Source organism: Oncorhynchus keta, unplaced genomic scaffold (assembly GCF_023373465.1).
Source record: "Oncorhynchus keta strain PuntledgeMale-10-30-2019 unplaced genomic scaffold, Oket_V2 Un_scaffold_5444_pilon_pilon, whole genome shotgun sequence".
In the NCBI taxonomy this organism is placed as follows: Eukaryota; Metazoa; Chordata; class Actinopteri; order Salmoniformes; family Salmonidae; genus Oncorhynchus; species Oncorhynchus keta.
In genome coordinates, this window is record NW_026290960.1 from 75,651 (window position 1) to 100,989 (window position 25,339).

A 25,339-nucleotide genomic window follows, 5' to 3' on the forward strand; every position below is an offset into this window, starting at 1 on the left:
TGCCTCGACACAATCCTGTCTCGGAGGTCTACTGACATTTCCTTCGACCTCATGGCTTGTTTTTTTCTCTGACATGCTCTGTCAACTGTGGGACCTTATATAGACAGGTGTGTGCCTTTCCAAGTCATGTCCAATCAATTGAATTTACCACAGGTGGACTCCAATCAAGTTGTAAAAGCATCTCACGGATGATCAATGGAAACAGGATGCACCTGAGCTCAATTTCCAGTCTCATAGCAAAGCGTCTGAATACTTATGTAAATAAGGTATTTCAGTTTTTTACATTTTAATACATTCGCAAATGTTTCTAAAAACCTGTTTTCGCTCTGTCATTATGGGGAATTCTGTGTAGATTGCTGAGGATTTTTTATTTATTTAATCCATTTTAGAATAAGGCTGTAACGTAACAAAATGAGGAAAAAGTCGAGGGGTCGGAATCATTTCCGAAGGCAGTGTACCTCTTCAGAGATCATGGAGGTTAATTAATCATGCTGTGAAACTAAGAACTTTATAGTGTTGTTTACTAGGCTATTCTCAACTTCTGTGTTTTGGAATGTACTTTTCATTAATAAAATACTATTTTTGTTGGAAAGTGGAAACACTTCATTTTTATGGAAGAAGATTTCAAACCTTTCTGAGTGGAATGCGGTCTTGGAGTCAAATACATATCATGTCAAATACTTCCAAACGCGACCTTGATTTAAGTTGACCAGCATGCAGGGTTGGTGAAGTTTGCAGTTTGGAGATGATTCCAATGGTTTTATTGTACCAGGCAGGAAAACTATAAGTGTTTTCCATGTTTTTGTCCCAGGTCTGCTTGAATGCAGGTAGTGTAAGTCTTTCAGGATCAGCCTGTGTGGTATAACCTGTTGTCATTCTCTGTCCTATAGGCATCAGGTCTGGGTCGTCTGAAACCCAACATTCTGATGATGGGCTTCAAGAAGGACTGGAGGACAGCAGACACAGCTGGCGTACAGAGCTATGTAGGAGTACTGCAGTAAGTCACACTCATACACTGAGTGGATGGAACACCTGCTCTTTCCATGACAGACTGACCAGGTGAATCCAGGAGAAAGCTATGATCTCTTATTGATGTCACCTTTTAAATCCACTTCAATCAGTGACGATGAAGAGGAGGAGACGGGTTAAAGAAGGATTTTTAAGCATTGCGACAATTGAGACATGGATTGTATATGTGTGGCATTCAGAGGGAGAATGGGCGAGACATCTTGTAGAGTCCATGCCCCGATGAATTGAGGCTGTTCTGAGGGCAAAGGGGGGAGGAGGGTGCAACTCAATGTTAGGAAGAACACACAAAATAAGCAAGATAAGTGCTAACTGTGTGTTATTAAAGTGTATGTCCTGTGCCGGGTGTGTGTTTTTAGCGATGCATTTGACTTTGAGTACGGAACCGTGGTACTAAGGATGAACCAGGGACTGGACATCTCACACATCATAAAGGCTCAGGGTGAGTACACGCACGCACGCACGTGCGCACACACACACACACACACACACAAAAATGTATAAAACAGAAGCAGTCAGAATACTCCAGCCTCGGGGCCTGTGATGTAATTAGAGCTGTTGTATAGATATAGTACTGGTTAAAGTACACCCACTTTGTCAGAAAAACACCAGTCATATCCTCATGGTTTGTTGTGTGGCTGTTTCCATATAACAACCCCAATCATACAATGACTATTGATAACATTGACAACATTGATCGAGTTGATAAGGAGAGCTCTTTGGTCCATAGATCAGAGGCAGTAGATGAAGGTCACATCTAATCAGCTCCTAACAATAACATCTACTGAATAAACTGTTACCAACAGAGCCACTGCAGGGCTATGGGCCCTCGTCAGAAGTAGTGCACTATAGAGGCAATAGAGTGCAATTTGAGACACTCCCCAGGAGTCATAGATACACTAATCTAGTAGTTACTCCTGTCCTGGAGAGATACAGGGTTTGCTGGCTTTAGTTCCAGCCCAGCACTAACACACCTTATTCAACCACTCCAGGGCTCGAGGATTAGTAGATTAGTTGATGGATGTGTTAGTGCAGGGTTAAAACAAACATGTGGGCTACCAAGTGGTGCAGCGGTCTAAGGCACTGCATCGCAGTGTTTGAGGTGTCATTACAGACACCCGGGATCAAATCCAGGCTGTATCACAACCGGCCGTGTTTGGGATTCCCATAGGGCGGCGCACAGTTGGCCCAGCATTATCTGGGTTTTGCCCGGTGTAGGCCATCATTATAAATAAGAATTTGTTCTTAACTGACTTGCCTCGTTAAATAAAGGTTAAATGAATTCTAATTATATTATATATATTTTTGAAACTCTGTGGTGGTCCCCCAGGAGAGGTTTGAGACACAGTGGTCTAATGTGATGGGTCGTATTCACTAGGGACAACCCAGGAGAGGTTTGAGACACAGTGGTCTAATGTGATTGGTCGTATTCACTAGTGACAACCCAGGAGAGGTTTGAGACACAGTGGTCTAATGTGATGGGTCGTATTCACTAGGGACAACCCAGGAGAGGTTTGAGACACAGTGGTCTAATGTGATTGGTCGTATTCACTAGTGACAACCCAGGAGAGGTTTGAGACACAGTGGTCTAATGTGATGGGTCGTATTCACTAGGGACAACCCAGGAGAGGTTTGAGACACAGTGGTCTAATGTGATTGGTCGTATTCACTAGTGACAACCCAGGAGAGGTTTGAGACACAGTGGTCTAATGTGATGGGTTGTATTCACTAGGGACAACCCAGGAGAGGTTTGAGACACAGTGGTCTAATGTGATTGGTCGTATTCACTAGTGACAACCCAGGAGAGGTTTGAGACACAGTGGTCTAATGTGATTGGTCGTATTCACTAGGGACAACCCAGGAGAGGTTTGAGACACAGTGGTCTAATGTGATTGGTCATATTCACTAGCGACAACCCAGGAGAGGTTTGAGACACAGTGGTCTAATGTGATGGGTCGTATTCACTAGGGACAACCCAGGAGAGGTTTGAGACACAGTGGTCTAATGTGATGGGTCGTATTCACTAGGGACAACCCAGGAGAGGTTTGAGACACAGTGGTCTAATGTGATGGGTCGTATTCACTAGGGACAACCCAGGAGAGGTTTGAGACACAGTGGTCTAATGTGATGGGTCGTATTCACTAGGGACAACCCAGGAGAGGTTTGAGACACAGTGGTCTAATGTGATGGGTCGTATTCACTAGGGACAACCCTGGAGAGGTTTGAGACACAGTGGTCTAATGTGATGGGTCGTATTCACTAGGGACAACCCAGGAGAGGTTTGAGACACAGTGGTCTAATGTGATGGGTCGTATTCACTAGGGACAACCCTGGAGAGGTTTGAGACACAGTGGTCTAATGTGAAGGGTCGTATTCACTAGGGACAACCCAGGAGAGGTTTGAGACACAGTGGTCTAATGTGATGGGTCGTATTCACTAGGGACAACCCTGGAGAGGTTTGAGACACAGTGGTCTAATGTGATGGGTCGTATTCACTAGGGACAACCCAGGAGAGGTTTGAGACACAGTGGTCTAATGTGATTGGTCGTATTCACTAGGGACAACCCAGGAGAGGTTTGAGACACAGTGGTCTAATGTGATGGGTCGTATTCACTAGGGACAACCCAGGAGAGGTTTGAGACACAGTGGTCTAATGTGATTGGTTGTATTCACTAGCGACAACCCAGGAGAGGTTTGAGACACAGTGGTCTAATGTGATTGGTCGTATTCACTAGGGACAACCCAGGAGAGGTTTGAAACACAGTGGTCTAATGTGATGGGTCGTATTCACTAGGGACAACCCAGGAGAGGTTTGAGACACAGTGGTCTAATGTGATGGGTTGTATTCACTAGGGACAACCCAGGAGAGGTTTGAGACACAGTGGTCTAATGTGATGGGTTGTATTCACTAGGGACAACCCAGGGGAAAATGGACTGAACAGGGAGGGACGAGCTAAACTTCATTTTGGTTTTCCATCGCAAAACGTTTTGCTATGGCTACGATGTACACTAATGATGTAATGATGAGTAGAACCCTGTTGTAACGTGTCTCTCTACCGCCCCCCAGAGGAGATGGAGAGAGACGCCCAGGAGCAGAAGGATCTGGAGAAAGAAGAGCTGGCTGAGGAGAATAAGGGGAAATCCATCTTCAGGAAGTCACGGAACTTATCTACACAAGGCCTCACTTCCAGAGGTACCAGATCACTCACTCACTCACTCACTCACACACACAACCTTGGGGAAAAAGAGAGGGGAGAGATAAGAGACATACAGAGAGAAAGATAGACAGAGAGAGAGAGACACAGAGAGCGAGAGAGAGAGACACAGAGAGCGAGAGAGAGAGACACAGAGAGCAGAGAGAGAGAGAGAGACACAGAGAGCGAGAGAGAGAGACACAGAGAGCGAGAGAGAGAGACATAGAGCGAGAGAGAGAGACACAGAGAGAGAGAGAGACACAGAGAGAGAGAGACACAGAGACAGAGACACAGAGAGACAGAGAGACAGAGACACAGAGAGACAGAGAGACAGAGACACAGAGAGACAGAGAGACAGAGACAGAGAGACAGAGAGACAGAGAGAGAGAGACAGAGAGACAGAGACAGAGAGACAGAGAGACAGAGACAGAGAGACAGAGAGAGAGAGACAGAGAGACAGAGAGAGAGAGACAGAGAGACAGAGAGAGAGACACAGAGAGAGACACAGAGAGACAGAGAGAGACAGAGAGACAGAGAGACAGAGACACAGAGACACAGAGACACAGAGACACAGAGACACAGAGACACAGAGAGACAGAGAGACAGAGAGACAGAGAGACAGAGACAGACAGACAGACAGACAGACAGACAGACAGACAGACAGACAGACAGACAGACAGACAGAGAGAGAGAGAGAGAGAGGCACAGAGAGAGATTAAATTATCATAGGAACTGAGCATACTTGGTTGTAAATGACTATTACTGTATTATTAAACACATTGCTAATGTGTTCTATTTCCTTTTCTCTCCCCCAGCATCAGTGACGACCCCCCAGTCTCCCCAGGTAGTGGTGGTGAATGAAAGGCTGGTGTCCACCAGCACTCAGTTCCAGAGGAAACAGGGCAAAGGAACCATCGATGTCTGGTGGATGTTTGATGACGGAGGTAGGCGACCTCTCTATACACATCACACAGCGGTGACACATTATAGACCCCAGCATGTCTATATCACTCTTCATTATAGACCCCAGCATGTCTATATCACTCTTCATTATAGACCACAGCATGTCTATATCACTCTTATAGACCCCAGCATTCATTATAGACCCCAGCATGTCTATATCACTCTTCATTATAGACCACAGCATGTCTATATCACTCTTCATTATAGACCACAGCATGTCTATATCACTCTTCATTATAGACCACAGCATGTCTATATCACTCTTCATTATAGACCACAGCATGTCTATATCACTCTTCATTATAGACCACAGCATGTCTATATCACTCTCTTCATTATAGACCACAGCATGTCTATATCACTCTTTATTATAGACCACAGCATATCTATATCACTCTTTATTATAGACCACAGCATGTCTATATCACTCTTCATTATAGACCCCAGCATGTCTATATCACTCTTCATTATAGACCCCAGCATGTCTATATCACTCTTCATTATAGACCCCAGCATGTCTATATCACTCTTCATTATAGACCCCAGCATGTCTATATCACTCTTCATTATAGACCCCAGCATGTCTATATCACTCTTCATTATAGACCACAGCATGTCTATATCACTCTTCATTATAGACCACAGCATGTCACTCTTCTTCAACATAATAGGCTTATAGATTGAAATAGCTACCTACCTTCCTCCCTCACGCTCTCTCTTTCTCTGCCTGTGTATCTGTGTATCGCTCTCTCACTTTCTCTGTCTGTCTCACTCTCTCATTGTCTGTCTCTCTCACACACACACACACTCTGTCTCTCTCACTGTCTCTCTCTCGCTCATGGCCTCTCTCTCTCTCACTGTCTCTCTCTGTCTGTGTGTCAGGTCTAACCCTACTGCTGCCCTACATCCTGACAACCCGTAAGAAGTTCAAGGACTGTAAGATGAGGATCTTCATCGCTGGCCAGCCGGGACGTGTCGAGCAGGACAGACATGAGTACGTATGATCAATTTCAATCATTTATGAATAGAGGAAGATAATACAGTCTAATCATCAACAACCACTAGCCTGGTCCCAGATCTGTTTGTACTTGTCACTAATCCCTTTCTGCCATGGTCATGCCACACATTACAATTCCATAAGGAGTTGGCAAGAGAGCAGAAACAGACGGGCTAAACAAGCACATCTTTGGAAATAAGACCTGTTATATCGCAGCTCAAAGCAGTGGTGATCAGTGTGTGCCTCTGTGTGTGTCTGTGTTTATAGGATGAAGTCTCTGCTGGAGAAGTTCAGGATCAAATATGCAGACATCCACGTCATCGACGACATCACCCAAAACCCCAACTCTAACAGGTAATATAAACACACACACACACACTTGGGGAGATGTGACTGCTCACACACACACACACACACTGTCGCTCACATGCTGTGGTGGGAGAGATTCCAGACATTCTGTACTGTAGCCGTGAGGTCACTCTCAGCTGACCAACCACACGTCAGGGATGTGATCAGCAGTCAGCCTAAAGCAACACCAGTCAGGAAATGGATAAAGGCTCTATTATAGTAAGATAGTTAATGACTATATAAAACAGATGCAGAACTTTGTCTCATTCAGTATTTACACAAGAAAAGATAACTCGGCTTCAAACTGCTCCATCTCTGGTGTCAGAGTAGTCGATTTCATTCTGTGCCAAGATGAATGATAACATGCACAGGTAAAACATCATATTCCTGATATCTGAAGTCATAGGATCAGTGATTAATACCTGATTAACCCAGCTAACTCCTGTCTGTGTTCGTCCCACAGCTGGAAGATGTTTGAGGACATGATTGAGCCGTTCCGTCTTCACGAGGGGTCAAAGAGCACCACTCTGACCGAGGCTCTGAGGAAAGACAACCCCTGGAAGATCTCTGACGCCGAGCTGGACACCTTCGAAGAAAAGGTGGAGTCTAGAGGCAGACCAGTGACTGCATTGTGCAGTGGTCTGTCTCTACAAGTCAATAACTTCTACTTCTTACCTCAAATGTTCCATTGCTTGAGCTCCTTTTCCTCTTATAGAATATTAGCTCCAAAGTATTGTGGAGCTCCTGCACCTAAATATAAACAGTACCTGCACCCAAAATGAGTACCGGAACCTTTTTCAGTCCACGTCAAGCACTGTGCTCAACTCTATCTTCTTGTAGTAGAATGTAATGTATTAATCTGGACAATAGAATCCAACAGTCCCATGATGCAGTAGCAACAGAAGTAGACAGCTGTGTTTTCACTGAAGCCTTACATGGTTGTCATACCAACCATGTGGCCCACCACCACTTTGTGTCCTCTCTCCTCCAGACCAACCTCCAGGTCAGGCTGAATGAACTACTGCAGGAGAACTCCCGAGCTGCCAACCTCATCATAGTGTAAGTACAATATACTGTAGAGTTTTTCCTGGTCAGGTCACCATGTGTTCAGGAAAAACTCTAGGCCCTAATTATAAGAGACACCAACAAGAGCCATATCATCATCTATCAATCTCTCTGTAAAAAGAGAGAAATATGATCGTCCAATGTGTCACAAAACTATGAAGCTAACTGAGGTATAGAACAATAATAACAACAATAATCATCATCTGGTTGGTGCTTATATCTGTCCTGTTTCAACTGTGTATTAGACCCCCTGTGTGAAATCCCCCTGAGACACCCACGGACATATAGTGGTGACCCTGCTGCTAATAGCCAACTGTTTAGATAGGTTTAATACTGTACTTCCCTCTTTGCAGGAGTATGCCCATCGCCCGTCTAGGCTCAGTCTCTGACCACCTCTACATGGCCTGGTTGGACATCCTCACCAAGAACCTCCCTCCCACCATGTTGATCAGAGGCAACCACAAGAGCGTCCTCACCTTCTACTCATAGACCGACCCTCTCAGCAGTCACTAGATGGCCACAAGGGACAACCAAGGCACTTTCATCAATATCCAGGAGTTAGTTGCTATCAGTTTAAATGAAAAGGTGATGGTTAGAGATAAGGTTATGGAAAAGGTTAAAGGTTAGATAGTGAGGTTCTTCCGTCTTGTCTAGCATTCCCAAATAGTGATGACACAACACAGACATATGGACTCAGGGATATATGGGCACAAGGACCGGACACTGCCTGGGATGGGTCAATTACACTGCCTGGGATGGGTCAATTACACTGCCAGTGCCTATGCTGCCCCCCGTTGGAATTGTACATGTGGTGCATAATTAGGGGTCCAAACCCTGAATCGGGCCGGAAAACTCTTATTATTATATATATATTAGTCATGTAACAGATGCTCTTATCCAGAGCAACTTACAGTTAGTGTTCTTGTTAAGGATATTATTATTCTGACATATTATTATTATTATTATTATTCCAATTTTAAGAGTTCGACCTATAGTTCGACCTACAGAGACCAAACTTGGAGGGATGGTGTAAATTGTGACCCAATACATCTGGTAAATCTTTGGTATTTGACACAGAGTGGGACTGGGACGTTAGATAACAGACTGCTCCCAGGCTAGTTGGAGCCCCCTGCTGGCTATGCATCTCAATATGGGATACTTTTTCCTTAAATATACACTTGTCCACTACCTACATAGTGGTCCTCTGTAGCACAGTTGGTAGAGCATGATGCTTGCAATGCCAGGATAGTGGGTTCGATATCCGGGACCATTCATATGTAAAACATTTTTGGTACGCATGACAGTAAGTTGCTTTAGATATAAGTGTCTGATAAATGGCATAAATTATATTATTCTATATTATGAGATTGGTGTAAGAGCAAAAGATTGAGTCAAGACCAGAACCTGTAGTTCATACATACAGACTCCTCCATAGTTCTCAACCCTGAGGCCAGCATGGGCTAGTGCCTTCGTCTTGTACATGCCAACCCATGGCGGCCCAGGTTCAAAAACCCTGAGGCCAGCATGGGCTAGTGCCTTCGTCTTGTACATGCCAACCCATGGCGGCCCAGGTTCAAATCCCACCACTGCTGCTTTCAGATAGACATCCCTAGACACTGAGTTGGCGTTGTGGCTGAATTTGATGACTTAAATAAGGGCAAAATATTTGAGGAAGAGTCAAAAGTCTTGGGCCCAGGTCATTGCTGCTTGCAGCTAGCCTATATGTATAACTCTTCTTTTGGGGGAACAACAGATGATACACACTGAGTACACAAAACATTAAGAACACCTGCTCTTTCCACGACATAGACTGACCAGGTGAATCCAGGTGAAAGCTATGATCCCTTATTGATGTCACTTGTTAAATCCACTTCAATCAGTGTAGATGAACCGGAGGAGACAGGTTAAAGAAGGATTTTTAAGCCTTAAGACAATTGACACATGGATTGTGTATGAGTGCCATTCAGAGGGTGAATGGGCAAGACAAGTCCCTTTGAACGGGGTATGGTAGTAAGTACCAGGTGCACCAGTTAGTCCCTTTGAACGGGGTATGGTAGTAAGTGCCAGGTGCACCAGTTTGTGCCTTTGAACGGGGTATGTTAGTAAGTGCCAGGTGCACCAGTTTGTGCCTTTGAACGGGGTATGGTAGTAAGTGCCAGGTGCACCAGTTTGTGCCTTTGAACGGGGTATGGTAGTAAGTGCCAGGTGCACCAGTTTGTGCCTTTGAACGGGGTATGGTAGTAAGTGCCAGGTGCACCAGTTTGTGCCTTTGAACGGGGTATGGTAGTAAGTGCCAGGTGCACCAGTTTGTGCCTTTGAACGGGGTATGGTAGTAAGTGCCAGGTGCACCAGTTTGTGCCTTTGAACGGGGTATGGTAGTAAGTGCCAGGTGCACCAGTTTGTGCCTTTGAACGGGGTATGGTAGTAAGTGCCAGGTGCACCAGTTTGTGCCTTTGAACGGGGTATGGTAGTAAGTGCCAGGTGCACCAGTTTGTGCCTTTGAACGGGGTATGGTAGTAAGTGCCAGGTGCACCAGTTTGTGCCTTTGAACGGGTATGGTAGTGTGCCAGGTGCACCAGTTTGTGCCCAGTGCCAGGTGCACCAGTTTGTGCCTTTGAACGGGGTATGGTAGTAAGTGCCAGGTGCACCAGTTTGTGCCTTTGAACAGGGTATGGTAGTAAGTGCCAGGTGCACCAGTTTGTGTCAACATCTGTAACGCTGTTGGGTTTTCCCACTCAACAGTTTCCTGTGTGTATCAAGAAAGGTCCACCACCCTAAGAACATCCAGCCAACTTGACACAACTGTGGAAAGCATTGGAGTCAACATGGGCCAGCATTCCTGTGGAATGCTAATTGAGGCTGTTCCCCGGGCAACTCAAGATGGTGTCCTTAATGTTTTGTACACTGTGTATGTAGGCTAGCAAACAAATGACCTATGCAAAAAGTGATCAATATATAATTAACATTTTTTTTAAATTATATTCAAATGCTACTAGCGGCGTTGATAACTTGATTAAAAAAAATAAGATTAGTTTGATATCCATTGAAAAATACTGTATACTACTTTGTATAGATGTGTATATTCAACACAAGTAGCTACTAGTTGAGTGTCTCGGGAAATTATGAAGGGATCACTTAATGCACACACACGCACGCGCACACACACACACACACACACACTGTGATGAAAATCTATCAAACAGAACAGGAAAATGTAAATCAACTTATGTGCTGTATATTTTCAATATAGAAATGCTTGATTTATTTCTGTGTTTTAACCATTGTCTTTTATAAGACTCAGTCCTTATCATATTTAACTGTCATATTTTAATTAAAATAAAATGTTGAGTTACTCTTATTTTTCCTCAATTTATGTCCATCAAGACGGTCAGACACATTACATTAGAAGTCAATAGGTTGGTTACATTATTCTCAAATGTAGAAATATAGAACATAATGCAGAATAATACAATAGTTGGGTCCTTGGTTATTGGCAATGATTTATATATACACTTGATGACAGATAGGGGGCGCTGTGTTGAAGCCACTGAACCTCGATCTTGGCACGCCAACACGATAGTAAAAAATATTTGGGATTTATTAATGTCTACATTTATTTTTGCCACATTTAGAATATTATAGACACCTTAATGCATACTTTTAAATTATAACATAAAAAATATGTACAAACATTTTCCTTATAGTATATGTTTGAGATTACCAACGATAGTGTCCCCATTACAAAAAAATCATACTTAAATACATGTAATTTTGTCCTTGAAACATTCAATTGAAATACTGTAGATATCCATTAATTCCTATGGAGCAGTGTTTCAGTCCTCCAGTACCCCCCAACAGTACTTTTTTTTTATGGCCCCCTGGACAAGTACACCTGATTCTACCACTCAACTAATCATCAGGACCTTGACACATTGGCTGTTGGCAGTACACGAGGACCAGAGTTGAGAAACACTGCTATGGAGGGAGGACTGCGCCTACTGGGTAATGACAATATGGCCGACCAGTGGCTTCAAAGCCTCTCAATGGCCAATACATAGCATCAGCAATCCAGAGTTTATATATATCATTGGTTATTAGCCCCAAGCTACAATTCTTCCATTACACAACAGAGGAGCATGAGGGAGCTACCTGGCCTGGGATGGACACACATGGGGGGGTAAAAGACAATTTATGCTTGATCCGAAAATGTGGTCAGAGGCTCCATATGGAGGGTGTGATGCAATTGTGGAGCCTCCAGAGGCATGCAGAGGCCAAATTGAGCTCTGCACTGCATTGTGCCTCCGAAATGATGTAACAATGCGGAGGGCTCTGTATAGCTCTGCATTGACATGATTGGTTGATGGTAGGTGAGGACGGGAGGTCCTGTATAAACACACACTCACTTCCTTGACAACTTCCTTCACAACAGCTCTGCGCTGCTCCATGGAGCGCATATGGCAGAGACCATATCACCGTAAATGCTGCAGGCCAATGCAGACATCAGATTGACCATGCAGTGCATTTTAGGAGGAGAATGATGCACACATCACTCCAGCTAGCTACCATTAGTTATTGTTACCAGGGCCACAAACAAACCATGCATGATGTGATAAAGTAGCTATTTGGAAAAAAATATGATCTATCGCCTCTCCCTCTCTGGTTATAAGTTCTGTTAGTGGGTTATCCTGTGCCTTCAGAAAGTATTCATACTCCTAGACTTATTCCATTTTGTTGTGTTGCAGCCTGAATTCAAAATGGATTTTAAAAATTAAAAATCTCACCCATCTACACACAATACCCCATAATTACAAAGTGAAAACATGTTTTCAACGCTGAGGTCTGTTCAACGCTGGTCCGACCAATCTGATTCCACGCTCCAAGACTGCTTCCATAACGTGGACTGGGATATGTTTCGTATTCCACAAGGATGCGTTCTGAGCCCTCTCCTGTACTCCCTGTTCACCCACGACTGCGTGGCCAAGCACGCCTCCAACTCAATCATCAAGTTTGTGGACGACATAACAGTGGTAGGATTGATTACCAACAACGACGAGACGGCCTACAGGGAGGAGGTGAGGGCCCTCGGAGTGTGGTTTCAGGAAAATAACCTCACACTCAATGCCCCCCTATCCACATCGATGGAACAGTAGTGGAGAGGGTAGTAAGTTTTAAGTTCCTCTGCGTACACATTACAGACAAACTGAATTGGTCCACCCACACAGACAGCATCGTGAAGAAGGCGCAGCAGCGCCTCTTCAACCTCAGGAGGCTGAAGAAATTTGGCTTGTCACCAAAAGCACTCACAAACTTCTACAGATGCACAATCGAGAGCATCCTGGCGGGCTGTATCACCGCCTGCTATGGCAACTGCTCCGCCCACAACCGTAAGGCTCTCCAGAGGGTAGTGAGGTCGGCACAACGCATCATCGGGGGCAAACTACCTGCCCTCCAGGACACCTACACCACCTGATGTCACAGGAAGGCCATAAAGATCATCAAGGACAACAACCACCCGAGCCACTGCCTGTTCACCCCACTATCATCCAGAAGGCGAGGTCAGTACAGGTGCATCAAAGCTGGGACCGAGAGACTGAAAAACAGCTTCTATCTCAAGGCCATCAGACTGTTAAACAGCCACCACTAACATTGAGTGGCTGCTGCCAACACACTGACTCAACTCCAGCCACTTTAATAATGGGAATTGATGGGAAATTATGTAAAATATATCACTAGCCACTTTAAACAATGCTACCTAATATAATGTTTACATACCTTAACATTATTCATCTCATATGTATACGTATATACTGTACTCTATATCATCTACTGCATCTTTATGTAATACATGCATCACTAGCCACTTTAACTATGCCACTTTGTTTACATACTCATCTCATATGTATATACTGCACTCAATAACATCTACTGTATCTTGCCTATGCCACTCTGTACCATCACTCATTGATATATCTTTATGTACATATTCTTTATCCCCTTACACCTGCGTCTATAAGGTAGTAGTTTGGGAATTGTTAGCTAGATTACTTGTTGGTTATTACTGCATTGCCGGAACTAGAAGCACAAGCATTTCGCTACACTCGCATTAACATCTGCTAACCATGTGTATGTGACAAATAACATTTGATTTGATTTTCCAAAAAGTATGATCTTTGTCCCCATGTGCAGTTGCAAACCGTAGTCTGGCTTTTTATGGCGGTTTTGGAGCAGTGGCTTCTTCCTTGCTGAGCGGCCTTTCAGGTTATGTCGATATAGGACTCGTTTTACTGTGGATACAGATACTTTTGTACCTGTTTTCTCCAGCATCTTCACAAGGTCCTTTGCTGTTGTTCTGGGATTGATTTGCACTTTTCGCACCAAAGTACGTTCATCTCTAGAAGATAGAATGTGTCTCCTTCCTGAGTGGTATGATGGCTGCGTGGTCCCATGGTATTTATACTTGCGTACTATTGTTTGTACAGATGAACGTGGTACCTTCAGGCGCTTGGAAATTGCTCCCAAGGATGATCCAGACCAACCAATGTTGAACCAACCAATTTTTTTTCTGAGGTCTTGGCTGATTTTTATTTTATTTTCCCATGATGTCAAGCAAAGTGGCACTGAGTTTGAAGGTAGGCCTTGAAATACATCTACAGGTACACCTCCAATTGACTCAAATAATGTCAATTGGCCTATCAGAAGCTTCTAAAACCATTACATAATTTTCTGGAGTTTTCCAAGCTGTTTGAAGGCACAGTCAACATAGTGTATGTACATTTCTGACCCACTGGAATTGTGATACAGTGAATTATAAGTGAAATAATCTGTCTGTAAACATTTGTTGGAAAAATGACTTGTGTCAACCACAAATTAGATGTTCTAACCGATTTGCCAAAACTATAGTTTGTTAACAAGAAATTTGTGGAGTAGTTGAAAAACGAGTTTTAATGACTCCAACCTAAGTGTATGTAAACTTCCGACTTCAACTGTAAATGATATAGGGTGAGTATTGGTAAAGTGGGACACTTACTGTAATTTGCTTTTCCGAACACTTTACAGAATCATCCCAATGTCTTAACCCCCAACATGATACCATTCTAAATATCTTAAGAACTCCATTAACTTATACAAAATAAATAAATATTAAATACAAGATGGATGACTTTTTCAAACACATTGTCCTGAGACCACGTTTTTTCAGTCGATACTGGCAAATTGGGACACCTTGATTGGCAAAGTGGAACACTTACTACTTTATTGTAAAGAAGGATAAATTAGAGAGCATATCTTTATGATTTTTTATGATCTTTTGTGGAACATTAAAGTGGCATTATGTAACTTTTTGGGCAACCTGACCAAATTAACATAGATCTTTAACTCACTTTTCTATCCTTCGACTTGAAAGCAAGTCTAAGAAGTGGTAGATCTATTCTATGTATACTATTTCTATGCTTCCCGTTCTTAAGTTTTGTCTTTGCATCTTTTACTTTTGGGTTTGTACACCAGCTTCAAACTAGACCCTAAAGAACATTTTGTAGAATGAAACCAGAAAGACATCACCCCTCAATAATTTCAATGACTGTTTTACTGTCATTGTGCATTATACCTGTCCAGTGTGCATTTACAGGTGATTAGAACGCTTGTTATGGGCACATATTTACACGTGTTCATTACACCGGTTTAGCCTATTGGGAAAGGAATTGCGTTTTTGTAGTTAGCTTTTTAATAGTAGTAGCTTTTTAATAATTTCAGAAAACAACTTATTTGGTAGATAACGTCACATTTTGTGATTTTTTTAAAAGCATTGATGTATTGAAAAAAGCACATAAAGGCTTCATAATTCATAAAGGTATTTATTTGAATTAGCTATCCATCATTTTTCATCATCTGAGGTATCAAGCTCTAAGTACATGTGAAAAAAAGATATACAACACTTTCCATCCACCAGATGGGATTGTCTGGTGAAAAGTACCTACTTTTCCAAAACTCCATTTGTTTGATAAATAAATTAAAACAATAATAGTCATTATGCTTTCCAAACCACAAAGATCAGATTAAAATGTTTCTAAAAAGGAATTGATGAACTGTTCTGGAGGCAGTGGAGGAAGGACCAGGGTGCAACATTTGAGAGAAATAAGCTTTTTGTGCATATGGAAACTGTCTGGCATCGTTTATTTCAGCTCATGAAACCAATCACTTTACATGATGCATTTATATTTTTCTTCAGTGTATATATGTCCATGTGAAAATGTGCTGCAAACTGATACGTCACTGCTCAAGTTGGTAATCCAATGTTTTGAGAATAGCGTGAAAGCCACATATCGTTCTTACTCTTCTCAACGAGGAGCGCGTGCTGCCGTGGGCCCCACCCCCGTCCAAAAGCACCCACAGTCCTCGCGCAGCGGTCCCTCCCAGATGCAGTCAGAGCAGGAGATGTTCACCCCTCTGCATCCAGACTGCAAATGAATCGCGCATGCTGGAAGCTGCCGCTGACTGATCCCGCACTGGGTTACATTTAAAAAAAATAAAAATAAATGATTTAGGGCCAGACTAGTTACCATAATTTCCTCACATTGCCTTTGACAGTTTTTTCTATTGTCTCTTTTTGGTCCATTTAGATTGTTAATGTTGATTGTATACCAATGTTTATTTATTTTAAGTAATGGTTAAAGATGTTCATGTTTTACTGTGACTTGTTGTAGGCTCCTAAGTGGACCATAAGGTTAAAAACCAAACCAAATTAAGAAAAATAAAAAACGAAGTAACTCCCTACCACAGTACAGTTCTTTCAAAACTGTTCGCTTTTGCCAATGGTGGAACAAACTCCCAAGCCAGGACAGCGGATCAATCAACCTTCCGGAGACACCTGAAACCCCACCTCTTTAAGGAATACCTAGGATAGGGTAATCCTTTCACCCCCCTTAAAATATTTAGATGCACTATTGTAAAGTGGCTGTTCCACTGGATGTAATAAGGTGAATGCACCAATTTGTAAGTCGCTCTGGATAAGAGCGTCTGCTAAATGACTTAAATGTAACTCTGCCAGTCTCTTTTAGGTCGCTTTTGCCGGTCCCAAGCCCGGATAAAGGAGGAGGGTTGGAATTGGGACATTACAAAAAACAAGAATCGACAGAAGAAAGTTAATTTGTAGTTCTAAACATATTTAGTTTTTTTACTCACTTTTTGTCTCTCCCACACATTATTCCTCTCTCCTACAGCATCCATCACAATTACATGACCAATTATGCAAATTTGGTGATGACGTCATTTTTGCGACTTCTAGCTACTTTAGGACAGCCAATAGCTACTTTCCTTACTGAGGAGTTGGCAACACTGTGTCACAGACGTGTGCTTTTCCTGATTCTGGGAGCATACCTCGGTCTCTGGGTAACACCCTCATTCACTTCAATTTCTCCAGCTCCATCTGCTTACACTTTCTACCATTTTACTTTAACAAACCATCTCCCTTTTTCCCACCATTTTTATACGACTCAAGCTTACATCCTTCTTCCCTCCATTCCTCCTCCAGTTTCCAAGTATACGTCTCCTTATGATAATACTGCTGCCCCACTCCTGACACCCATCTCGTTCTTTCTCTAGGGACTCCATTTCCGCCGAGCATTCTCTTGGCCTGGCTTCGTTCGTTCCAAATCCGTGGCACAATTTCACGCGTCTGAAATTACAATATTCAAACATAATCACCTGTAAATGCCCTCTGGACAGGTGTAAAGAACGCGTGTAAAAATGCCCATAACAGGCGATCAAATCAAACCAAAATCACACACTGGACATGTGAAAAAATCATGTATACAAAATGACATTTGACACTTGAAAAAAGTAATTACACATTTTCACGTGCAAGTGTTTTGAAACTCTTAGCCTTCCTAACCTGACAGCCTGTCAACATGTCATTCCCACTCGCCATCATCAAATGGACTCAAACTAGCCACAAATTCTGACGAACTCAATCGTCATGAAACGAAAATACAGTGATGCGTTTCTTTAGCTTGGTTTCATACAAACTTTGATAAATAACGAGGAGCGCCCAAAATGTGTTTTGTGCAGGGAAGTGCTTAGTAATGTTCAAAACGAACAAATTAAAACGACAGGTCTTGACCAAACACCCACAGCATGACGGTAAACCCGGAACAGGGCAGAATGCATCAGGAAACCGTGCTTCGACAGTGGGAAAGTAAGTCAATTAGCAGGGCATTGTTGTCATTTTATAACAGGGGATGACGATAAGCAGAAATAAGGGAGTGCTATCTCTCATTGTAGTAGAGTTTCTCAAACAAATCCCCTTGTACTCAGCTAATAGCTAGCTAACATTAGCCAAAGCAAGCTAGCTAGCTACTGATAGTACAACCCTAAGAAACAGTACAGGTGAAAATTAAACATTATCAGGCCTACTATACTGTACATATTACTCTAGAAATATTGTTAAATGAGTTTAGGTTGGAACTGTTGCTAGTAAAATACTAAATACTAAATATTTTATTCTGGAATAAACTAATTGAAGCAATATGCTTTTTGAGGCAAACACTCAGTTCTGGGTTGCTCATCTACAGCAGAAAGCAGTAGATGTTCTAAGCTAGTTTGGCACCACATACCTATGCGAGTCAGGGTTCTCAACCCTGGCATACTTAAACAACTAAAAAAAGAGTACAAAAACAGGCTCAATGCTGAGACATGCTTGTTGAAAACTTCAACCACCCACACACCTCTCATTAGGACTGTGTGTTAAATCCAGTTTAGAATAAAATATATGTATTGTATGTTAACAGCAACAGTTACAACCTAGACCCTTTTTCAACAATACTTTGTACAGTAGGCCTGATCATTTTTCATTTGCACTGTTACTTAGGGGTGCACTATCAAACTGAGCCTGTGTGTGTTCTGTTATACACCTGTGTGATGTGATCAATCAGTTTATTCCAGTTCCGAATTAAAATGACTAACACACAGCCATTGATTGTTGGTTATGTTATTGTACACATTTTAAGATATTCATTACAAAGCTTAAATGTCCCACTTAACCAATACTCACTCTGCCTGTATTTAATTGTCAATACATTAGCAAAAATGTATAAAAACATATTTTCACTTTGTAGTTATGGGATATTGTGTATAGATGGGTGAGAGGAAAAAAAGATGTCATCAATTTGGAATTCGGTCTGTAACACAACAACATGTGGAATAAGTCAAGGGGTATGAATACTTTCTGAAGGCGCTGTAGCGGATGCCGCAGCCGGGGAGGACTGTATCTTTAACAAGATGGAGCACTTCGTTGCAAAGCAGAGGCTCTACTGGCGGTGTTGTTCTTCGATTATCGCTGCCCAGTCTTCAGTACTCTCACACAGAACATTTTATCTGCATTCTCCCACTCTGGCCAGGAGAAAGGGATGCGAGAATGCAGGTAGCTCGTTGGCTAGCTACATTGCTTTTCAGTAATAGCTCATGTTTGCTAGCACTAGCAGCTAGCTACTTTGCTATGCTAACTGGTTGTTGTATTATCAACTTTAGTATTAACATGATGTGTAGTCAATAAATGTGTAGGTACCGGTAATTGTACTGTTGTCAGATTTGTAGTCGAGTGTTTTACCGAAATCAAGATGCATCATTCAAGGATTAGTAAACTAAAGCTTTCCTGTCATTCAGCTCACAGCTGGTCAAGTTGTCAGAACTCTCGCGAGATTTTCTTCTTTTTTTCAACTACGGGGAGGCAGGTTCAATTGAAATTGGCGGGAATGTGTGCTTCCGAATAAGATTCAGAGAAGGAGCAACAACTCGCCATATTTGAACTATTTAGCTAACGTTAGTAAACGAACCATAGCCATTTTATTATTTCGGAATTAACTCAACTTTCTTACCACAAACTTTGTGAACATGCCTTGCTCAGAAGTGATAGACGCCGCAGAAGTTTCTCCACTGAAGAGGACAAAGCCACATGCAGTGGCAGAGAATGTGATATCGGTGCTGAAGTTCTCCAAGTTGTCTGAACATGCCACTGCTCCTACCCGGGGCTCTGCTAAAGCTGCAGGATACGACCTGTTCAGGTGGGTCAGAGTCCGGGACATGGTCACTGGAAGTGATTTGAACGCTGTACATTTTACTGGCTTGTATTTACTTAGCTAGCTTGCTATTCACATAAGCAAGATAACGTTACTTGAATTCAACACGTTGCAGTGGGTGTATACTGCACGTGGCTGTTTTTCTGCTATCAATCAAAAGTACAACTGTAGTTAGCAAACGACCATTCATAATGTCTTCATATCAAGCTAGCCTAGTCTTGCTTCATGTTTATATGACCAACTTTAACAGGAGAAAAGTTGGCAAACTGTAGTGCTAGCCTGCTCCTCCTACTAACGATTGGATTGGATGGGAGTTAGATGTAGGTCACTGCCTTTGTAAATTAGTGACTGTAAGCCACCTGTTGGTGTTTTTTCTAACAGTGCCTATGACTACAGTATTGGTCCTATGGACAAGGCTATCGTGAAGACTGACATCCAGATAGCAGTTCCGTCAGGCTGCTATGGCAGAGTGGGTGAGTAGGGTACCAGGACACAAACTTAAATGTTTTTAAAGAAAACGTGTAATTGCACCCTGGCCTACGGGTATGTGGGGTTAGGTCTCTCTGGGTATTGTTTGACTTGACAGTGAGGGAGTTATTTTACTTTGACCTGGGTTGAACCAGAAACCTACATCTCTTTTACATAAAATAAATGTTTGAATTTTCTAACTACTTTTCATTGGGAAGGCAGAAAGCGATCACTTTTGCATGGCAACACAGAATCCTACTAATTACTACATGCTTAATAATGTCACTTGTTTTGAGCAAACATTGCAGTCAGCTAGAGCAGGACGCCTGGGAGGCAGCCCAGTTTCAAATCTAATGCAATCAACTTTCAGCTGGTGCAATACATGCCTACACAGGCATCCGGGCAAGATTAATCAAACCCCTCATTACAACTGAAAGTGCAGGTGACTGACTGCCTACTGACAAATCACCTTGCAACATAAATAACTACTCATTGTTATTGGTAGATCAGCCAGTCACAATTTACCCACAATGCATCACATATGTGATGCTCCAACACGGTCAATGGAGACTGCTTTCACACTCATCTCGTTCAACCCCTCTTTCTCATCTCCCCTTCACTTTTCTCCAGCATAAAAAAATCAAGGAGTTTAGTCATATTTGATGTATTTCTCTTTTTTCACAGCACCACGGTCTGGCCTGGCTGCAAAACACTTCATCGATGTTGGGGGTGAGTTTACTTTTTGACCTTCAGATATTAATATAACATTTTTCCTAAGAGATGGGTTATAAAAATTGCAGGAAAGTGGTAACCATAGTTCTGATGGAGATTTCATGAACCCAAGTCACTCTTTGGCTGTTCTAACCAGAGTCTAGAACATAGAACTGACATGACAGCTAGGCTAACTGGAGTGCCTGTCTCCCCCCAGCTGGAGTAGTGGATGAGGACTATAGAGGTAATGTAGGGGTGGTGCTGTTCAACTTCAGCAAGGAAACCTTTGAAGGTGAGCTTTACAAATAATCATTCACATGCCACCTTTCCAAACTAAAGCATTGAAAGCACTTTGTATCCATGATTAAAGGGACCATCTGCAGTTGGTACATCCATTTATTTCATTTTTTGTATTACTTTTACGTTAATTATATACCCTTTGCTCTTTGAAAAAAAAAACTTAAATGCCTCATCAGAAACTGAACACTTGTTTTACTGATTTCTCAATCCAAATGCATTTCACATTGATCTGTTTTCCAGTGAAACATTGTAGTGATGGTGTGGGGAAACTGGGTGGCCTGTAGAGTGATGGTGTTTCTTTCTGTGTCCCAGTGAAAAAAGGGGACCGTGTGGCTCAGCTGGTGTGCGAGAGGATCTGCTACCCAGACCTACAGGAGCTAAAGGTACTTCACACTTCTCTATAGACTGAATATGACCATTTATAGTGTTACCATACATGCTCAGACCTAGTGGTGAATTGCTGATCACAGCTTTACGATCCAATTCACACACACCTTAAATGGACACACCTTGTCAAGCAGTCGAATTTCATTTAAACCTGAGACTGAAATGTTGATTTTTTTTTTTTTTTTTTAAGTGCATCTTATTTCTGTGAGGATGAGCCTTGAGCCCTTAGGGCTGTTTTTCTCGACTCTGGTCGAGCATCGTCCTGGACTTAACCTCTTCACTTTAACAATTTCCATTGAACATACTTTTTGTCCTGGACTAGCCTAAATCTGTGTTTGGGAAAACTGGGCTCATTCGCATAGAAAGTATTAACTGTGTCTTCTCTCTGTTTCAGACTCTGGATGAGACTGAGCGTGGGGCTGGAGGATTTGGCTCCACAGGCAGCAACTGATACATCAACATTGTAAATAAACCAGCTTATTAGTTATGTCATTGTACAATAATTACATTGTTTAATAAAGATTGTTATTATCCCTTTGCTTCACTGTCTGCCTGCTGATTTGGCCATTAATGGCAATGAAACATCACTGATTTTCTTGTCTGTGTGGCTCGGTTTGCAAGAGCATGGTTCTAGAGATGCCAGTGTTGCAGGTTCAATTCCAATTGGGGAAACCGATATGAAATGTCGGCTATGCCCACTTATGAATATCGGCTTTGGATAGAATTCTATGTAAGTATGTACCCTGAATGACCACTAAGTGGTGCTGTTAAACCATTTCTTTTCATAGTTCGAGGGAGTTTCCCTGTCTTGGGGACCAAACCCTTCACACAGGCTCATATTTGGGCAGCATGTTGGCAACCAAAACATTCCACTGTACCGTTACATGTTAGATCTGTTAACTGTAGAATCAGAAGGCTAATGTGAACCACACCAGGGAGGAGGTTCACTGAGAAATAGGTACAGAGTTCCAGGCTGACTAACTTGCAGATGCATGCCAGATCTTACAACGCCTGGTTAGGTATTTTATGTCTCAGCTAACCACATTATAGCAATCTGTCGATAGCACTCGGTGTCGTGGCACGCAACCATTGGTTGATGCATGCAACGTCTGAGAAGGGGAACGTGACCCTTGCCTTCTAGATGCAGTCATTGGGTTGTGTTAAACTGGATATGGTGGCTGTGGTTCAGTAGTCTTCCGTTTTATATAGTCTCTGGAATTACAATAGCTTCCTTCCCTCATCCTTTCATTAGGCTGAGATGCTAGGTAGAAGCAGGAAGCATTGCGGAGAGGAGATGTCACCAGTCCTTTCAGCTGTCAGTAATGAAAGCAAGGAACCAAGGAAGGGTAGACTCTTAGGGCAGCAGGTAGCCTAGCGGTTTAGAGCATTGGGGCAGTAAACGAAAGGTTAATCAACTGTTCAAATCTCTTGAGTGGACTAGGTGAAAATAATCTATTCAACCATGTCTGTATACTAGAGCAAGGTGATTGCATCTGCTAAATGAGAAATGTAATTTAAGCATACACTAAAAATCATGGTCAATGAATGTGCATTAAAAGTGCTTTTTAGCCCAGGTTTAGGCTTAATCTGTGTCTGGTAATTTGGCTCTTAAAGTGGTTAAAATACATCCCATAAATAGCATAATCTGCAAAGAGAGGAAGTGAAGTTGGGAGACAGGGACAACAACGAAACCTTTTAAACAAAAAAACACGTTTTTATTGTGACTTTACAACTAAACCCTCACTGATGTGACAGAGCGACAGACGGATGAGTCTGCGGCTGGTCTGATTGACTTCACTACGGAGCACTGATGTGACAGAGCGACAGACGGATGAGTCTGGGGCTGGTCTGATTGACTTCGCTACGGAGCATTGATTGTATGAGCGAAAAGTGTGTGGCCGTGACGACCTCAGTGCATAATCATGAAGGCACAGGTTTGGCATCATCAGAACGGTGTATGTTTTGAGTGTGTTTGAGGGCGTGTGTGTGTATTTGTGTTGTGTGTGTGTTTTTGTGTGTGTGTATACAGTTTATCAAAGGAAGTAGTAGGTCATTATAAGCACCATTACACCCCCTCCTCTCAGGGGCGTTCTCTAGTTTACAAAAGGCTTCATAGATTAACATTCTAAACATGGCATTGATTACAGTATAAACACACTTCATTTACATGTGGTATAGAGAGCAGACAGGCTGTTACTTTGGTTTTGGTTGAAAAGAAGATGTCTGACATCTTATTAAAAGGACAGTAGACAGACAGCTACTGTGTGTTGAGTATTACAGTGCATTTATAAGTCTATGTGGATTTGTTACTAGCACCAGTAAATATGTGTAATGCTGAAGTCTAGTCAGTGGGGAAGATGAAGAAGCATAGTTATGATGAGGAAGAGGGGTCCTTCTAGCTAAAGACTTTAGCTACGGTTCGATTCCCTACCCTTCTCCCCTCAGGGATTTGAAAGGAATGGACTGGTTTACCTAATATGGTGGAAACTCTCCTTAGCAGCCAATGCTTTGTGAACCATGAAGGGGGAGTGAGCAAGTGCACACTTCAGAGAGAAGGGTGGAGAATCTGAACGCTGCCTTTCACTTCCACCTCTACCAAGCTGTGAACACTCAGCATCAGTGACTTCTGCACTCTGCTACTCAGTCCAAATCCACCGCTAGCCCCTACCTCCTACCCCATACTCCCTAGCTACCCTCATGGTCTTGGGGGTAGGGGCTATGGGTGGATATGGCATTTGCCTTACATGTCCCACAAAAGAGTGGCAGATTCCACATATCATCATACAAAACCTATTTCATATAAACCTTTTTCATAAAAAAAAAAAAAATAAAAAAACATTCAAACCAGAGCTTCCTGCACAGAGCAGTTTAGAGTGGTTATTGTTGTGTCATTGTCATGTCTTCCCTCCATGTCATTCTCATTCTCTAAGCCTTTCTTCAGACAGCCATACTGTAGCCAGTGGTTTAGGCCTACACTGTAGCACTAAAGGTTGTATCTATGATATGTAGAATCATCTTTGGGAATCAAACAATGCAATCCCCCCTCCCCCCACCCACCCATTAGTCTCTTTGGCGTTGAGATTGTCCCAAGCTCTCTCTCAGAGTAGGTAGAAGTTGCCCATAACCACTGACCCAGTGTCAGATCTTCTTTCCCCATCCTAATGGTTGAGATATGGATCAAGGGTAAATTAATCTGTTCCTAGACCAGTGTTTACAGGCAGACACTCCCCACCCAGCCCAGACCAGCCACCCCAGTCAGTCCTGTAGTGTAGGTTAATGCAGGACTATCTGCACCCTCATGGTGAGTGTGTCTCCCAGCTGGCCTGTGAGGTAGTCTTTATCGTTGCTGTCCTCCAGCGCTGCCAGCTCCTTCTTCCTGTACACGGCCACGCTACTGATCTGCAGGAAGTAGGCTCCAGGGGGGAGGGACTTCCTCTTGGACAGGTGCAGGTAGCTAAGCCCCTCCCTCTGGCTGATCTTGAAGTAGCCCAGTTCGTTGCCGTAGTCGATGGAGTAGCGCACGTGGTTGTTGAGTGTGGACAGGGCCGGGGTGAACTCCAGGATGTGGTCTCGGCTGGACAGGCCGGACATGTTCAGGTTGAACAGCAGGGTGTCCTCAATGTCCACACTCTCCAGACTCACGGTCTCCTGATGCTGAGGACACAGGACAGGTTACATACAGTATTATACAGATGTATGATGTGGAACACTGTCCAGACTCACTGTCTCCTGATGCTGAGGACACGGGACAGGTTACATACAGTATTATACAGATATATGATGTGGAACACTGTCCAGACTCACTGTCTCCT

At 42.9% G+C, this 25,339-nt stretch overlaps 3 protein-coding genes and 1 long non-coding RNA gene across 13 annotated transcripts in view; 3 read left to right on the top strand and 1 right to left on the bottom strand.

Moving 5' to 3' along the window:
• LOC118375229 (solute carrier family 12 member 1) overlaps positions 1–10,951 on the top strand; it is a 35,752-nt gene extending 24,801 nt beyond the window's left edge. Inside the window, exons 18-28 of one of the 7 annotated variants that reach the window (XM_052516664.1) lie at positions 891–997; positions 1,386–1,468; positions 4,094–4,219; positions 5,036–5,164; positions 6,066–6,177; positions 6,448–6,534; positions 6,992–7,127; positions 7,520–7,587; positions 7,947–9,660; positions 9,707–10,120; positions 10,190–10,951. In XM_052516664.1, coding sequence (XP_052372624.1) covers positions 891–997; positions 1,386–1,468; positions 4,094–4,219; positions 5,036–5,164; positions 6,066–6,177; positions 6,448–6,534; positions 6,992–7,127; positions 7,520–7,587; positions 7,947–8,082 — 984 coding nt within the window. In that variant the 3' untranslated portion in view covers positions 8,083–9,660; positions 9,707–10,120; positions 10,190–10,951. Of the gene's footprint in view, positions 1–890; positions 998–1,385; positions 1,469–4,093; positions 4,220–5,035; positions 5,165–6,065; positions 6,178–6,447; positions 6,535–6,991; positions 7,128–7,519; positions 7,588–7,946; positions 10,147–10,189 lie in introns of all 7 variants that reach the window. The other 6 variants (XM_052516665.1, XM_052516663.1, XM_052516666.1 and 3 more) reach the window with 6 other exon arrangements.
• LOC127929131 (uncharacterized) lies at positions 1,482–4,082 on the top strand. Of its 3 annotated transcripts, none has more exons than XR_008133304.1 (3): positions 1,482–2,715; positions 2,952–3,364; positions 3,601–4,082. It is a non-coding gene; the product is annotated as an uncharacterized LOC127929131 (long non-coding RNA). The 3 variants fall into 3 exon arrangements; XR_008133305.1 differs by having other exon boundaries at positions 2,952–3,305; positions 3,483–4,082; XR_008133303.1 differs by having other exon boundaries at positions 2,952–3,187; positions 3,247–4,082.
• A 6,587-nt stretch (positions 10,952–17,538) lies between the features above and the next one.
• On the top strand, positions 17,539–22,066 carry dut (deoxyuridine triphosphatase). Of its 2 annotated transcripts, none has more exons than XM_035761751.2 (7): positions 17,539–17,782; positions 19,490–19,646; positions 20,043–20,134; positions 20,814–20,858; positions 21,058–21,132; positions 21,453–21,523; positions 21,922–22,066. In XM_035761751.2, exons 1-7 carry the CDS (start codon positions 17,722–17,724, stop codon positions 21,976–21,978), a joined length of 558 nt encoding a protein of 185 aa, XP_035617644.1. In that variant the 5' UTR covers positions 17,539–17,721; the 3' UTR covers positions 21,979–22,066. The 2 variants fall into 2 exon arrangements, with proteins under 2 accessions (XP_035617644.1, XP_035617643.1); XM_035761750.2 differs by lacking the exon at positions 17,539–17,782 and adding an exon at positions 18,830–19,006.
• Positions 22,067–23,218: 1,152 nt separating this feature from the next.
• The window catches only part of fbn1 (fibrillin 1), a 170,125-nt gene continuing 168,004 nt past the window's right edge, over positions 23,219–25,339 (bottom strand). Inside the window, 1 exon segment of the mRNA XM_052516796.1 lies at positions 23,219–25,181. Coding sequence (XP_052372756.1) covers positions 24,801–25,181 — 381 coding nt within the window. The 3' untranslated portion in view covers positions 23,219–24,800.

Coding starts and splice junctions, on each gene's coding strand:
- dut (XM_035761750.2), top strand. CDS start 18,865: ATGGAGCACTTCGTTGCAAAGCAGAGGCTCTACTGGCGGTGTTGTTCT. Junction 19,007..19,489: donor AAAGGGATGCGAGAATGCAG/GTAGCTCGTTGG, acceptor TGCCTTGCTCAG/AAGTGATAGACGCCGCAGAA. Junction 20,859..21,057: donor ACACTTCATCGATGTTGGGG/GTGAGTTTACTT, acceptor GTCTCCCCCCAG/CTGGAGTAGTGGATGAGGAC.